The 16,242-nt window shown below is 31.9% G+C and overlaps 1 protein-coding gene across 6 annotated transcripts in view; it reads left to right on the plus strand.

Moving 5' to 3' along the window:
• Positions 1 to 16,242, plus strand: part of LOC119608033 (protein furry) — a 132,552-nt gene that overhangs the window by 66,795 nt on the left and 49,515 nt on the right. For all 6 annotated transcript variants that reach the window (XM_037962262.1, XM_037962264.1, XM_037962259.1 and 3 more), the window contains 6 exons: positions 2,792 to 2,959; positions 8,134 to 8,283; positions 12,010 to 12,179; positions 14,904 to 15,058; positions 15,292 to 15,402; positions 15,511 to 15,665. In XM_037962262.1, the coding sequence (XP_037818190.1) occupies positions 2,792 to 2,959; positions 8,134 to 8,283; positions 12,010 to 12,179; positions 14,904 to 15,058; positions 15,292 to 15,402; positions 15,511 to 15,665 (909 nt within the window). The remainder of the gene's footprint in view (positions 1 to 2,791; positions 2,960 to 8,133; positions 8,284 to 12,009; positions 12,180 to 14,903; positions 15,059 to 15,291; positions 15,403 to 15,510; positions 15,666 to 16,242) is intronic.

The following is a 16,242-nucleotide window of genomic DNA, read 5'->3' on the forward strand; positions in this document are numbered from 1 at the left end:
ATATTTATTTTAAACCAGTTTACACACTCCGTTACTTTCTAATGTAAGTTTTTGCTGGGTCCTTCTGACATTTTGCTTGAGAAGAGGATTTGATGATAGTATCTGCGTAGCACTACTCTCCTATTTATTTAAGGTTTAGCTGCTGTTTATAATCGTTTTAAGAAATGTATATATATTTGAATTTTTCCTTAAAAAATAGTTCAAGGAGTGCGGGTCAAGATGTCGAAGTGCCTTACATGAACACATGCCGTGTTGGCCTTTTTTGACGGTGGTACCTTCAATCACTGCGTGAGCTGACTAGACGACTCACCGCCGCCCTTTTATGTATCTTACACGCTGCATTGCTGCTCCGTTGCTTAACTTTCGAGATGCAAAAACATCTCTTCCGTTTACAACCACGCAGATGGGATGGTCTCTGTTGAGTCGGCAACAGCACCTAGAGACGTTTAACCGATATTCTCTACCTGCGAATTTGAGTTTAAACCACAGCCACCATGTGCACCGGGACAAGACAAAGACCGAAACTCTGCCGAGCTACTAGTTCCCGTGGTCATTCCATCAAAAAGGTCGCGGACACATTTGATCATCACTATTTTATAGTCCTGGCAGACTAATGCTACTGGTAGCACCTCTTTTCCCCGGGATTGCAATAACACTAAACTCAGAGATATGTACCAGAAACCCTTTACACATTCATTTTTACATAGTCATATCCAACGATCATTTATTGCCGATCACTATATATTCATGCCAAAAGAAATGGATATCGCAGTTAACGGTGATCGGTAGCCTCAGGTTGTCCACTTCACTTTCTTAAACAGCTGTTTTTTATCGATCAGGTAGTTTGATCAAATTAGTTGTCTTCGATTTGGCTTCCTTTGTAATTGATGTTTTGCCAAGTACTATGACTAGTAATGTGTAATTCGATTACTTATAATTTTAATTAAATTTTACCAATTAGAATTACTTGTAATTACAATTACTTATAATTGTTATTTGTAAACTTCAATTACAATTAAAAGTAATTTTAATTAATTTTATTTGTCAATTACATATTAATTGAAATTGACAAAACTTCAACTATGTAATTGTAATTTAGGTATTAGTAATTACTATTACAAGTAATTAAAAGGGAAAAGTCACATTTACAAGTTTGTAATTGGCAAAACTTCAATTACAATTACAAATAATTGTAATTGGTTATTTAAATAACACACTATACCTTATTGTAATTGCTGAAACTTCATTTACAAGTAATTGTAATTGGTAAAGCTTCAACTACAACTACATTCGAAGTAATGTTATTTATTTCAATTACACATTACAAAAAATATGGTAAAACTTCAATTACAAGTAATTGTTATTGGTAAAGCTTCAATTACAATTAAATTTTAAGTAATGTAACCATTACCACCTACTATTTCCGAAATTATTTGATGGAAAAAAATTATGTTGCTTTGTTTAGGCTTGAAGTATATGAAATATTGAATATCTGTTCAAATCTCCTAAAAACAAACTTTTGCTTGAAACAGTTGTCGCTGAATTGGCAAACTTTGGTCCAGTATGACACGTCTAGTTAAGCAGAAAAGGAGTAATTGTCCTGGAATTTAGTCTAATAAGAGCTTCGTTCAGTTTCTGGCTAAAATATTATTCATTAAAAAAATATTTAATTTGCCTTATTTTCATGGAAATTTTGAACACTTAACTTTAATTTATTAAAGTGCCATTTATTAGCATGATATTTACATTACTTTCCAATTAAAATATTTTTTATGAATTACACCATCATCCCTCTACTCTATTTATTCATGCCACTGGTATTTTAATTGTTTAACCACAGACTTAATTCCAGGAATAATTAAAAAATTTTGTAATTTTTTTAAATGTATCCTCCTCAAAATAGTGGCAGACATAATACTACTAATTCTACATAATCTATGGGGGATTTATAGCTAAACTCATTTAATGGTCAACAAGTTTTTTTTCTATTTGGGGGGAAAATATTAAAGGGAATTTTCGATTTACATGATAATGATGTTGAACATAATAAATGGGAATTTTCAATGTACTTTAAGTTATAACTAAGAAATAATGTCTTAGATGCATAATAATTTGGAAAAATTTGTTATTGAAATTTCTTAATTTCACTTAAAATGACAAAATATAGAATTATTAGAGAATTTTTAATTTTATAATGATGTATTCATAAACATTTTTTATTCTTCAAATAAATTATCTGGAAATTTTTATGAATATAGCCGTAAATTTATATTTAAGTAATTTAGGTTTTAAGTTATGCCCTTCTGCTTTAAAGTTAATTAGTTATTTTTTATTTAATAAGTATTTATTTAATAAGGCTTCTTCTTTTCTTTTTAAACAATTAGTTCTTATATTTAAATTATGATTTGTTTTATTTCTTAGAAGTAGTAAAGGAATGCTGTGTTTTTAAATTTAATATGTTTTTAAAATTCCATATTTAATAAATTAACTAAAGAATGCAATTTATGCAAATTATTTAAACATTAAATTAATTGGTTTCCTTTTATTTCTTTAACATTTTTTTTTTGATATTTTAAATTTACAAATAATATTAAATGAAAAACATTTGCTGCATTCTTGTTGTTGTTTTCCTTTAAGTATTTATAAGTTTTTATGATTTAATTTTTAAATTGTTTAACCCCTCCCCACCAGTTTTTTCCCGTTTTGTTAATGAATAAATTTGTCTTAGAGAATGCTGTGTAAAATATTAAAACATTATTGTTGTTTCATATTTAAACATTTATTTTTTCAGTTCATCACCGGATTCATTAAATGCCGATCGAAGTGATAAATCTGCTTTGGGTATGGCATCGCCTCAGGCTCTTTATAAACTGGTGGTTCCCCTGTTACGTTGTGAGGTGGCAGATGTACGCGATGCTGCTGTAAATGCTTTGGGAATGATAAATCATGATGCTCTCAAGTGAGTTGAAAAATGAAATATATATTAAAAAGCAATATTACAATATCTATGTGGAAACAGTAACCAGTACTAATATAGCATATGTTTAGTTTGTATGTGAGTCAATATAACACAGCAAACATTTGTTTTCAAATTTTAGGAATAAATCTGGATTTTCAGATTGAAACAATTTGATTTATTTTCCAAAATAAACCAAGTTCACATTTAGTATATGTATCTCTAGTATAAACTTTATAATCTTGAAAATTTAGTCTTAATATATATATCCCAGGAAGAAACTTGTTAAAGTTGTCTATGATTTCACATATTGCTCATATAAATGATCTTACATAAAATTAAATAAAATTGGCTTTTCAAGTGAAGCGCCACACCCACTATATATTTCGCTCATATTTCTTTCTATTAATCAAAATGTAGTCAAAACCGTTGGAAAAAATTTCGATTTAACAGTTAAACATTTAAAACTATTCAATAATAACTATGTATTTATTTTTGTAGGACATGCCAGGCCCACTATTTTAATTCCAACCACTTTTATATAATTTACATAAAATATAAACAGAATTACTCGTGTACAATTTTGCGACACGATTTATTTTAAATATTAATTAAAAACATTAATTTCAATAGATGCTGCCACGCCCACTATTCAGATCCCGCCCATCTTCATATTCCAATAAATTAATAATTAATTATTTAATTCTTGGGATGTTTTAGTACTATCAGTGCAATATTTATCGTAATAGTCAATAATGAGTGGTGCTACGCCCACTTTATGACCCCGCCTATTTTAAATAATTAAAAAATATTAATGTTTTCAAATTGAAAACAAGTAAGAAATTTTAGTCGGGCAGGGCCATCAATGAAAGTATAAAACTTAATTGTACCGCTTTTTGTCGAGATACTAGTATATTGAACATAATTATAGGCTCAAAAGCCTTATTCGGGTGATTTGTTTGTATGGGGGCTACGTGAAATATAGGACCGATCTTAACAATTTTCAATAGGTAATTTTCAAGGTTTTCAAGCCCTATTCGGGGGTTCAGGTGTATGAGGGCTAGGTGAAATAATGGACTGATATTAACCATTACCTGGATTACATGGACGAACAGACAGACGGATGGCAGGACATAGCTAAATCGACTCAGAAAATGATGAAAATGATTCTAAGCCGATTGGTACTTTAAGGTGTGAGTAGGACCAATATTATTATGCGTTACAAACATCAGTACAATATATACCCTTCCCACTAAAGTGGTATAGGGAATATTGGACATAACCAGTCCACAATCCAAAAGGTCCGCTTTTGTCATAAACAAGTATTTTATGAATTAAAATATTTACCAATGAATCGGTTTCTAATTTAAAGAAAATCACTTTTCTACAATAAAACGCTTAAAAGTCAAGGTATTATGTTATTAGATATTAGTTACTCTCTGGATTTCTAAAGTTAGGTTCATAATTGACCCAAGTCAACGAAAATCGCCCTGATTGCCCATATTAGTATAAAAAGGTTTTCATGGTGGGTATATACGATTCTTACTAGTTATACATTAAAGTTTACCGATCATCAGCAAATTTATGTAAACAGAAAGATTTTTTTTAAAAAGCACCTCTGAAGCATAAAATTAGTAATGGGTCTATTATCGATAGCAACTGAACACCAGCTGAGTTGTCAGTTGCCAAAATGACATTACAGATGGCAACTGGCAACCGACAGCTGAAAATTTCAGTTGCAAAATTGGCAACAAGAAATTTGTGATTGCTGAGATGTTTTTTAAAGAGTAATTTTGTAAAAAAATAATATTTAATTCCTAAATAATGTTGATTTAATGGGTCCGTGTCAATTTTATTGGGTCAGTGTCATTTTTTATGGGTCTGTATCATAATTTTATGTTTCCAAAAACGTTTCAAATTGAATGGCCATGATTTTCAAAACTGTTTTTAAAAACAAAATCTTTAGAACTTCATTTCTGAATTTATTTTATATTTTTTCCACAAATTTAACTTTCATTTAAAATAGTATCCATATTTTTATTGTTTGTTTACAGTTTTTAGTTGCTAGTCTGTCAAAGTAATCACAGATGACACAATATCGATAACTATTTGGCAACTAATGAAAGTTGCCGTTCATAATACTAAGTTTTATGTTAGTTGTGTTGACTGCTGTCAACTCGATAACTCTTTCCCTTAATGTTTGTTGGGCCTACACTCGTGTATTGGTTTTAGTAAAGGTGAAAGATGTGAGTTTTTTTTTTTTTTTCAAATTATACATGAGTAGCATTTATCATATGTGATTTAAAAGCACAGTGTTCTTTTTTTCAATTTGAAAATAGTGGAAAGGTTAGCTTTTTGAGGAAGTCGACTCACTTGGTTCCAAGAGCTTTTTACCTGGAATGAATGACTTTATCTTGTTTAATGCAATGTTGGACTGTCTGCGGTATCAGTCCTAATACCTGGGTAAAGACAGAAAATGCTCAATTTTTTCTTCGCTTTAGTAGGAACAACATAAGCAGTAGTCTGGACTACATGCTGTTTCGATTTCCACTTCATGTAAGTTAAAACGGAGAGTGTAAAAGACGGCTCTCAGACTTGTATCCAATCTTCAACGGGTAAAGATTTCAAACGTTTCATTATCTGAATAGAATGAATCGTTTGTTATCCTAGCTCTGAATCGTTTCCCAAAAGGAATGTTGAAGAGTAATTACAGCATGTAAGTCAGACCAGACTACATGCTGTAAGTCAGACCAGTTCGATACTATTGTATCGATTTCCACTTCATGTAAGTTAAAATGGAGAGTGTAAAATACGGCTCTCAGACATGTATCCAATCTTCAACGGGTAAAGATTTCAAACGCTCCATTATCTGAATAGAATGAATCGTTTGTTATCCTATCTCTGAACCATTTCCTAAAAGGAATCTTGGAGAGTAATAGTCAATGTTGTCAGGAAGTTAAATCTAAGTTGGATTTCCTAAAATAGAGTCATGATTATATTGCCATTTCGCAGTCTTGGGAGTAATATCCCGTGTCCTTTCTATGGCATAAAGAAGTTCCTTCTAAGACATTAGTTCAAAAACTAGGATTATCCTCATAAATTTTGCACTTTCAGAAGGATTTAATTCTAGTTCGTTTAGTCGTGGTACCAGAAAAATTGGAATCCTCTATCTTTTCTTCATAAAGAGTTATAAAATATTTCTACTCAGAATTGGAGCAATAATTCATCCTTTCCCTGTCGCTCGTAAAATGATTTAGTCAGAGGGACGATTCTTCGCTGTCACTTAGTCATTTAGTGTCATCAAATGCAGAAAAGCGATCATCCTTACTGCTTGAATGTTTATCAACCAGTGCTCACAGGATCTTCTACCCTAAAAAGCAACTTGATTATGGTCTTGAACAGCGTTGGGGGGTAATGATTACATTTTCAATTACAATTACATTTGAAGTAATTGTAATTGAAGCTTTACCAATTACAATTACAATTACTTGTAATTGTAATTGAAGTTTAGACAATTTGACAATTACAATTACTTGTAATGGTAATTCAAGTTTTGCCAATTACAATTACTTGTAATTGAAGAATTTCCAATTACAATTACTTGGAAATGTTGAATTTTGTTCCTTATAATTACATGTAATTTGTAATTGGTTATTACTCAATTACACATTACAAGTAATTGTAATTGACCATGTAATAAATTTCTTTGTGTAATCATTACCCCCATGCCTGGTCTTGAAGGCCTTCTTAGATGAGTGGGGTTTAAGAGTTGGTGATCATAATCGATCCATTGCTCGCATGTGACACGGGTTCAGTCGTTTTCACATGCCTCCTATGATACTAATTACTCTCTCTTACAATTTACCTCTTCACCGTATGTTATAGGTATGTCTATATGTTTGAAGAGCTAATAGTCAAAGATCTCTTGAGAACTCATTCTGAGTAGAGTTTCCGCATTCAAAGGCTTTTATATTAACATGAACTAGTTATAATCGTCTGTCTGTCGTAAAAGTTTAATACTTTCATACAGGAGAGTTAGCCATCGTCCGAGTTTAAACTATAGTTTCTACAAACCCCGGGATGTCCATTTGTCTAGTCGTGGCTTGATATAGTGAAACAAATGCTCAGTAAATTAGTGGACAAAGGAAACATTCTTCTTTCGTTCATTTAGAAATAGATTTATTTCCAAAATTTTTATAATCGAGCTCCACAGTGCCTTGGTTTTTTCTTTTTCGCGTAACTAATCTAATAAACATTAGTTTCTGACGTTGTTTTAAGAGATAAGTGTGGATTGTAATGATTATGTGTGATACAAAAGTTGCAGTATAATATTGTATAAATAAAGTTGATGGATGATTTTAACACTTCAACCTTTTCTTACCCCTTTAAATATAAATATATTGCTTTTCGTCTAAAATAGACAAACTATTCATTTAATATTTCATGCTACAAATATTTGTTTTCATTGTTAATTCTAATATTAAAAGTGAAACATTATATTAAGGAAAGGCTTGCTTGCTGGCCACATTGAGCAAATATATTAATATGCGTCAGGTCACATTATTAGTTTGCCAACTCTCTCTTTCTCTCTGTGATTTTGTACAAAATAACTTTCTTTAAGATTTTATTCCTAAGTGATTTTACTTGTTGTCTGTTAAATAAATATTTCAACAACCTCTTGAAGATACATACATCTTTTTTAGTCATCATAATGAGTTTGTCTTTACGTTTGTAACACTTTGAAATGTTGGTCATAAACCTTACTCTAAGACGCCCATCCGTCTGTCTATCTGTTAACACACGATATTGGACCCTATCGTCTTTTTACATATTAAATTGTCGGCTCAAAATTAAATGTCAGACTTACGAAATTAATTTTCAATTTACGCCACATTTCTCGTTGTTGGGTATATATAATACGGCTTAACCCAATATAACACTTACATATTTGGTTTATCATTATTAAATGCTTCAGGTTCCTTAAGACAAAAGTGATTTTTCAAGGATATATACTTATACATGGAACATAAATATAAATAATTATGTAAACTCATACGAAGATAAACATATTTTTATAACTTTGTTTTTTTTTGCAAACACTTAAATTTTCATAAATTATTAACAAACGATTTTTTCCGCATCCTTTTCTAACTTTCATTTTATGTTTTCTTTTGCAGGGATTTAATGGAGGAATTAGTCGTCTATATACGTGAAGCTGTTGACAGGAAACAGGAAAACATGCGAAGACGTAGACGACGTGATGCCCTGCGTTTGCAACTGGTGCGAGTGCTGGAGAAAATTGCGGAAAATGGTACATTCGGTGTAAGGTGAGGATAAACATACATACTAGATAAATATTTATGTAAATGAAAGTGTTAAAATTGTGTTAGTAAGTATTTAATGCTTACAAGTTGGTATGCTAAATGTGTTTAAAGGATTAACACAAATGTTAATGTCTTCTTTTTATAGCAATTCTATGTAATGGTGACTATTTATAATCTATGGTTTTAAATATTTAACAATTACTTACCCTTAAGGAGATAATTAAAAGTGAAAAGTAAAGTTAGATATTGGTGTAGAGTTAAAAGTAAATTATAAAACTAGCTATACCAAGTGTGCTTTGCTACCCTTAAATTAATATAATTAGCATTAAATTTATGGGGGAGGTGCCATGCCCACTATTGTAAGTTTACTTATTTTTCCAAATACTCACACGCATTGCAATATTGATCGTGCAAAATTTGTGGAGCTCTAACGGTTTCCCAGATAAATGAATTTTTGTATTGAGGTGTCACGCCCTTTATTGTTAGGTTAGGTATCGAGGGCAGCTGCTTCATAATTCACGTTGTTACCCTAGTGGTCGCAGGAATGTATTCCGGTATCACTCTCTGCTTCCAGAACTAAACTAACCGCTTTCATTTATGAAGCGTAGGATATTCTTCAGACCTATCCCCGAAAGCTCCGCCATGCCTGACAAAAAGTGAGCACCAAAGTGTTGATGATGTGATTGCAAAGTAGATGCGATATTGTCTCATCTTCTTCCTCATTATGACAACTTCTACAGTAGAAATTATATCATAGACACTCATGCCAGGAGATATAAGTACCTATGAAACAGTGTCCTGTAATTACTGATACAAGCGTTCTTATATGCTCTCTTCAGCAGTCTTGATCTGAGAGCATCATACAGAGGCCAGATAGACCTCGAGATCTGACATGTGGTTTCACTGAACCACCCATACAGTTCATCAAGACCGAGTGTCTTACAGTTTTCTTCCTAAGCCAACACCGCGCTGTTTATGGCTAATTCGTTAGCTATACAGTTACCCTGACATTTACCGTGAGCAGGTACCCACAGTAGCGTTATCCTAGAATGTCTCGCTATCTCATTTAGAGACACCCGTCATTTTTTGATTAACCTAGGTGTCGCGAAGACATTCGCTAGATTTATATACATATATCCCCCAATATGTGTACCTAATTCCTTGCTCGTTTGATAGCAGATATTTCTGCCTAAAGAAAACTACAATATTTAGGCAGTCTGGAGGATGATTTAATACCAAATTTCCCCTCCTCTTGGAGCCATCAGTGTAAACTCTCGTCACACATGGAGGTAGGTGGGGTTCTATTTCGGAATTCCTGTGTGGAATCCTGGTGCGAAAGCTATTATCGAAATTGGGCTTCGTAGTGCAATAGTTAACATTCAAATGCCGTGATTCGAAGTGTTTAATAATTCTTATTGTTTATCCGCCAATATGTTACCCAAATGTTGATATGGATGTCAAAGTTGTTTATGTTAAGTTCGATGATGTTCGAGATGTAAGATTTAGTTTGAAATTTGGCATCTATGTTGCAGGAGTAATGCGTCTTGGTTCCTTTAAGAAATTTTTTAAACAAAATTAATTCAGTCCATGTGATTAATATCGGAGCAGGTTGTTCATAAAGTCGTGCCAGTCAGCATTGATGCAGCTTACGAATATTGTCTTATCGGCATCCGTAGAGTGGTTAGACTTTTCAACTTTCGGATAGGATTGGTATATATAGACAATAAACAAAATCTAGAAAGAACAAGTATCTAGCTGATATGCATGTCCGTTAGTTATGATCACCAAATTTTTGATGAGCAGTGAAATCACATATGAAGAGAAGATAATTATCTTCAATACTGTTAACAAATTGACCCCCATCTATGTTTTCTTGAGATGCTCACAAATGCTCTGTTCTCTCAACTTATATATAATATTTTGCTTTAAAATTTAGCCCAACAATGATGAGATGAGGTTGTTGGTGGGTGTTTTTAGTAGTTGAGACAGCTAAGAATATAGTATTTGTATATAACCTGTCCATACGGAATTATGGGATGGTAATTGTAAGAAGGTCCATAAGAACTTGTTATGATCCGAGGGAACTTGTCGCTGTTGATCAGATATAAGGCTTCTGTTTAATGCCGGTGTTTAATGCCAAATTCGCGGGAGGGGAATGTGGGTTAAATGACCGATGCACGGTCAACAGATACCCCACAAAGGAGTGACTGTATACCTAGAGTGATGAATGTTGGATGATTTAGAAGTGTGCTGGGTTGAATGGTGATTGATGAAAGGTATCTTATACCAGTGATACCATTGAATTTTCATTCCTTGTCCAGGTATATTCAGGGAAAACTCTGTTAATACCAGATTTACCACAGTGAGCAGGAACAAAGTCTCCAGCTTATTTGATGGATTCAAATTTCGGTCAACCGAATACGTCTCTAAGTACCGTTGCCGATTCACAGAGGCGATTCGATATGCGTGGTTGTAAACGGAAGTGATGTTTTTACATCTCGGAAGTTAAGCAACGGGTCGGTAATGGTCAGAGATTAGATAGCTCGAGTGCTTGAGCAAAGTGCTTGTGCATGGACCGGAAGAACAATGTACATGCCACCCGACTGTAATATACACAAAGGGGCGTTGGTGAGTGGTCACCCTGTGGGTGAAAAGGAACACCGTGAAATAAGGCTAACACGGCAGGTGTTCACGTAAAGCACTTCGACATTCATTGTCGACATACTTTGTTCGCCTAAGGAAACAAGCAAAGTTAATAATCTTTGTTCGAGTTCCGGAGTAAAGATGCAATTGTTTTGGTGACTAAAAAAACTCATTTTCACGACAATTGAAACTTCGGTTGATACATCTTTGATCGAATAAAATTCGGATTGTTTAACACATGTAAAGAGTGGTCCTTTGCTGCTGGTTTCTGGTTCTATTACACGAAACGATTGGGAGATATTAAGCAAAATGTGTGGATTATTTCTTCTGTAACAACACTCCATAAGAATCGCAGCTCTAATGCGGCCAATAGAAATCAACTATACAGCTTTATCGAAATTAAAGATTGATTTTTTTCGTGAGCGGTATAACATGTCTCTTTCCCATGCCTTTCTCATCATTACCCTGTAGTTTTCGCCGTTAATTCGATATTTTCAATAAACATAACCTATAATTTAAAAAAATCCAATTTAGGACAACATTTTTATATTTTTTCTTAAATTCGAAATTAAGAAAAAATATATACATATCTATACGAGTTTGCTTCAATATATGTACATTCAAAACTTATTATTTATACATTCATGAAAAACTCACTATAATTACGAGCTCGTTATAGCAAAAAAAAAAAAAAAATCATTGCTATTCAGTACATTAATAGGATTCGTTCCGCATTTTCGGTGTACGTGCTATATTAGAAAATATATATTTCAAGTTCATGTTGTTGAAATAAACATAAAAAAAATGTTTTATTCGCTTATAAGACGCCTTTTTATTTGTTTCTTGATGCCACCACAAATTTCACTTTCTTCCAGCATAAAAGCAAATTATCATAAATAATGTTTTTGTTTGTTTGAAATCTTAATTAAATATTTAATACTTATTGTCATCGGCGTTAAAGTTTTGTTATTTTTTTTCCGTATATATTCGTCTGGTGTATAAAATCTTATTTTTTTAACAAATTTGAATTTATAACTTTGTTTTTCTTGCCTTCATTTATGTTATACATACATTCGTATATTTCAGTACTTGTGTTCTGGAACGTGATACAATGTCTTTGCATCCGACATTTGTGGAGTACATCGATGGTGCTATGCAGTATTTGGTTGCCGAAACGGACAAGGACAATATCAGTATACGTGAGGTCAAGGCACACTTTTGTAATTTTATACGCAAAATGATAAAGAACTTTTCATGTAAGTCAATAATAAGATAAATCAATATTAGTAAATATAAACAAATAAATTTTAATTATTTTTTTATTGTGGTTGGTCAAGATCATCTTTAAATTTTCAAAAAAAAAAGCTTGAAATGTTAAAGTCCTTTTAAAAGGAATAAAGTAAACGTTTATTTAGATTTGTTCAAGTGTGAAAATGCCTGTTACACGGTGTAATAATATGATTGTATATTTTTAATGTAATTTTAATTTAAATTTATTTAGTTGTTTGTATTTTGCAGCAAAATCTATGCTGTCCATTTTTCAGTTACACTGTGTGCAATTTTTTAAGTCATGAAAATATAACCATATACAGACACCAGTCTCCCAGTTTTGCCCACTGTCATGCACTTTTTATGGGCCACGGAATTATTTTTGCAAAATAATGATACTGTTCTAGTATATAGTCTAGTCTATAGTCGAGTCTATAGACTAGTCTAGTCTATAGTCGAGTCTATAGACTAGTCTAGTCTATAGTCGAGTCTATAGACTAGTCTAGTCTATAGTCTAGTCTATAGTCTAGTCTAGTCTAGTCTATAGTCTAGTCTATAGTCTAGTCTATAGTCTAGTCTATAGTCTAGTCTATAGTCTAGTCTATAGTCTAGTCTATAGTCTAGTCTATAGTCTAGTCTATAGTCTAGTCTATAGTCTAGTCTATAGTCTAGTCTATAGTCTAGTCTATAGTCTAGTCTATAGTCTAGTCTATAGTCTAGTCTATAGTCTAGTCTATAGTCTAGTCTATAGTCTAGTCTATAGTCTAGTCTATAGTCTAGTCTATAGTCTAGTCTATAGTCTAGTCTATAGTCTAGTCTATAGTCTAGTCTATAGTCTAGTCTATAGTCTAGTCTATAGTCTAGTCTATAGTCTAGTCTATAGTCTAGTCTATAGTCTAGTCTATAGTCTAGTCTATAGTCTAGTCTATAGTCTAGTCTATAGTCTAGTCTATAGTCTAGTCTATAGTCTAGTCTATAGTCTAGTCTATAGTCTAGTCTATAGTCTAGTCTATAGTCTAGTCTATAGTCTAGTCTATAGTCTAGTCTATAGTCTAGTCTATAGTCTAGTCTATAGTCTAGTCTATAGTCTAGTCTATAGTCTAGTCTATAGTCTAGTCTATAGTCTAGTCTATAGTCTAGTCTATAGTCTAGTCTATAGTCTAGTCTATAGTCTAGTCTATAGTCTAGTCTATAGTCTAGTCTATAGTCTAGTCAGTCTAGTCTAGTCTATAGTCTAGTCTATAGTCTAGTCTATAGTCTAGTCTATAGTCTAGTCTATAGTCTAGTCTATAGTCTAGTCTATAGTCTAGTCTATAGTCTAGTCTATAGTCTAGTCTATAGTCTAGTCTATAGTCTAGTCTATAGTCTAGTCTATAGTCTAGTCTATAGTCTAGTCTATAGTCTAGTCTATAGTCTAGTTCTATAGTCTAGTCTATAGTCTAGTCTATAGTCTAGTCTATAGTCTAGTCTATAGTCTAGTCTATAGTCTAGTCTATAGTCTAGTCTATAGTCTAGTCTATAGTCTAGTCTATAGTCTAGTCTATAGTTTAGTCTATAGTCTAGTCTATAGTCTAGTCTATAGTCTAGTCTATAGTCTAGTCTATAGTCTAGTCTATAGTCTAGTCTATAGTCTAGTCTATAGTCTAGTCTATAGTCTAGTCTATAGTCTAGTCTATAGTCTAGTCTATAGTCTAGTCTATAGTCTAGTCTATAGTCTAGTCTATAGTCTAGTCTATAGTCTAGTCTATAGTCTAGTCTATAGTCTAGTCTATAGTCTAGTCTATAGTCTAGTCTATAGTCTAGTCTATAGTCTAGTCTATAGTCTAGTCTATAGTCTAGTCTATAGTCTAGTCTATAGTCTAGTCTATAGTCTAGTCTATAGTCTAGTCTATAGTCTAGTCTATAGTCTAGTCTATAGTCTAGTCTATAGTCTAGTCTATAGTCTAGTATATAGTCTAGTCTAGTCTGTGGTCTAGAACAAAATTTGTTAACATATAAAATCAAAAAATTTCATCTTCCTTTCTCATTTCAAGTGGAAAATTGTACATTGTGAAATTGTACTGCTTTTATTAAAGACACCTGTACGTATACGTATTAATGATTTATTGAAATTACAAATATTAAGTATACGTCTAATTTGAAATATTTTTAACAAGTAAAAAATATAATTTTTAAATTTTTTTGAGATTTTGATCTTAAAGATGATTTTATTTGTTCACAATTTTCGTTCTTTATGACCAGAGCTACAACTTTGTTTCAGAGAGTAAATCAAATTCCAAACGGTCTGCAAGATATGAGTCTGTGAAAATTATCACTTTTTTTTGGCAAAAGTGATACCGAGATCTAAATCTTTTGGGCCAATAAAAAAGTGCATGAGTTTGGCCATAACGGGGAGGCATGGGTCTCTCGGGTCTTTATTGTAAATGTACATTTGAACCTTGTACAATATGAACCCCATTTCGAAAAAGTACCAAACATCTGTCCGCTTATTTTGAACATTTTTGATGTATGTTTTAGTTTAGGAGATATGTGGTTACCGAATTTATCCGTTTTTACCATTTTTAATCAAAATTTAATTGGCATCTCCCAAGCCTGAAAGAAACACATACAATATTTATTTTTAAACCCATTTCTAATAATTTTTATTGACCAGTGTTATATTTGCAACAACACTTATGACTGGATTATAAAATATTTATTTATCATTTCAGTGGAATCGTGTGCTACTTTATTGACACGTGATTTAAAAAGAAATCTATTCAATTTATTTGCAACCTGGTGTGGTACATTCTCAAAACCCTTGGGCATTGCATCTCAAATTGGACAAAGTGCTGAAGAGGAAAAATTACAGTTTAGTGCTTTACAAGTAAGAATTCCATTCATCCATTTATATACGTTTCTACATTCAACACTTCATTTAAAATGTATACTTATGTATATTTTATGTCCTGTTGATTGTCATTGTATAAATATTCTTTTGACACTCTATTAGCACATCATTTTCAGTTTCTTTATCTTGTTTGCTACAAGTATTATTAAATTACACATGAAATAACAATTTGATTTGTTTATTATTTTGTTTAACTTTCATTTGACCAGGCCATGTCTGCCCTCTTATGTTGTGGCCATGTTTTCTACACACCATATTTATCAGATGATGGCATTATTTATAAATGGCTTGACATGCTTCTAGCCTCAAAGGATGAAAAGGTACGTGTTTGTCTCTACGATATAATGTGAATTTTCTTTTCCTTAATAAAGAGTAAAAATAAAATTGAATTTATGATTTTATATACATATTATTTGTTTATTTTCTAGATATACCAATTGGCTCGTGATACAGTAGTTTTACTATTGGAATCAAATCCGGATATGGGTCAGTTATTAGAATGGGTTATTGATCGTTGTTATACCTCAACGCCTCGAGAAGCTGATGCTTGCTTTTTGGCTTTAGCTGCTATTTTTAGTGCAAGGTAAGATTTCCATTTTCTCTATCGTTTAATGGTTTTAATTTATTATGTAAAAATTATACTTATGTCATACTTATTGTGTCCAGTTGGTTTTTATAGTTTCATATAAATAAAATAGGATTATAATAAAAATATTTTATTATTTTTATACAATAAGATTATTCTCAAGACTTGCAAAACTACAGTTAAATGTTCATAAGTGTATTTATATATTTTTGCAATTTGTTTCTCTATATGAGAAAAGTTTATTAATATTTTTTTTATTATATGGTTGTTTGTTTTTGTTATTATCACTTGCCATGCACTTTTTGAATACAGTGAGATAAATAAGTAAGTGAAACATGTAGGACCATCCATAGACTATGAACTAGTCAATTGTCTAGTGCATGAACTAGTCAATAGATTAGTTCATAAAATTTTTAATAGAATGGTCCATAGAACAGTGCCTAGACTTGTCCATAGATTAGTTCATAGACTACTTCATAGAGTAGTACGAAGATTAGACCCTAGATTCGTCTATAGCATAGTCTGTTGACTAGTCCATAGACTTGTTAATAGACTAATAAATAAACTTGTTAAG

The sequence above is a fragment of the Lucilia sericata genome, unplaced genomic scaffold (genome assembly GCF_015586225.1).
Source record: "Lucilia sericata isolate MDLA Ls3-8-SP2 unplaced genomic scaffold, ASM1558622v1 Contig000777F_arrow, whole genome shotgun sequence".
Classification (NCBI taxonomy): domain Eukaryota; kingdom Metazoa; phylum Arthropoda; class Insecta; order Diptera; family Calliphoridae; genus Lucilia; species Lucilia sericata.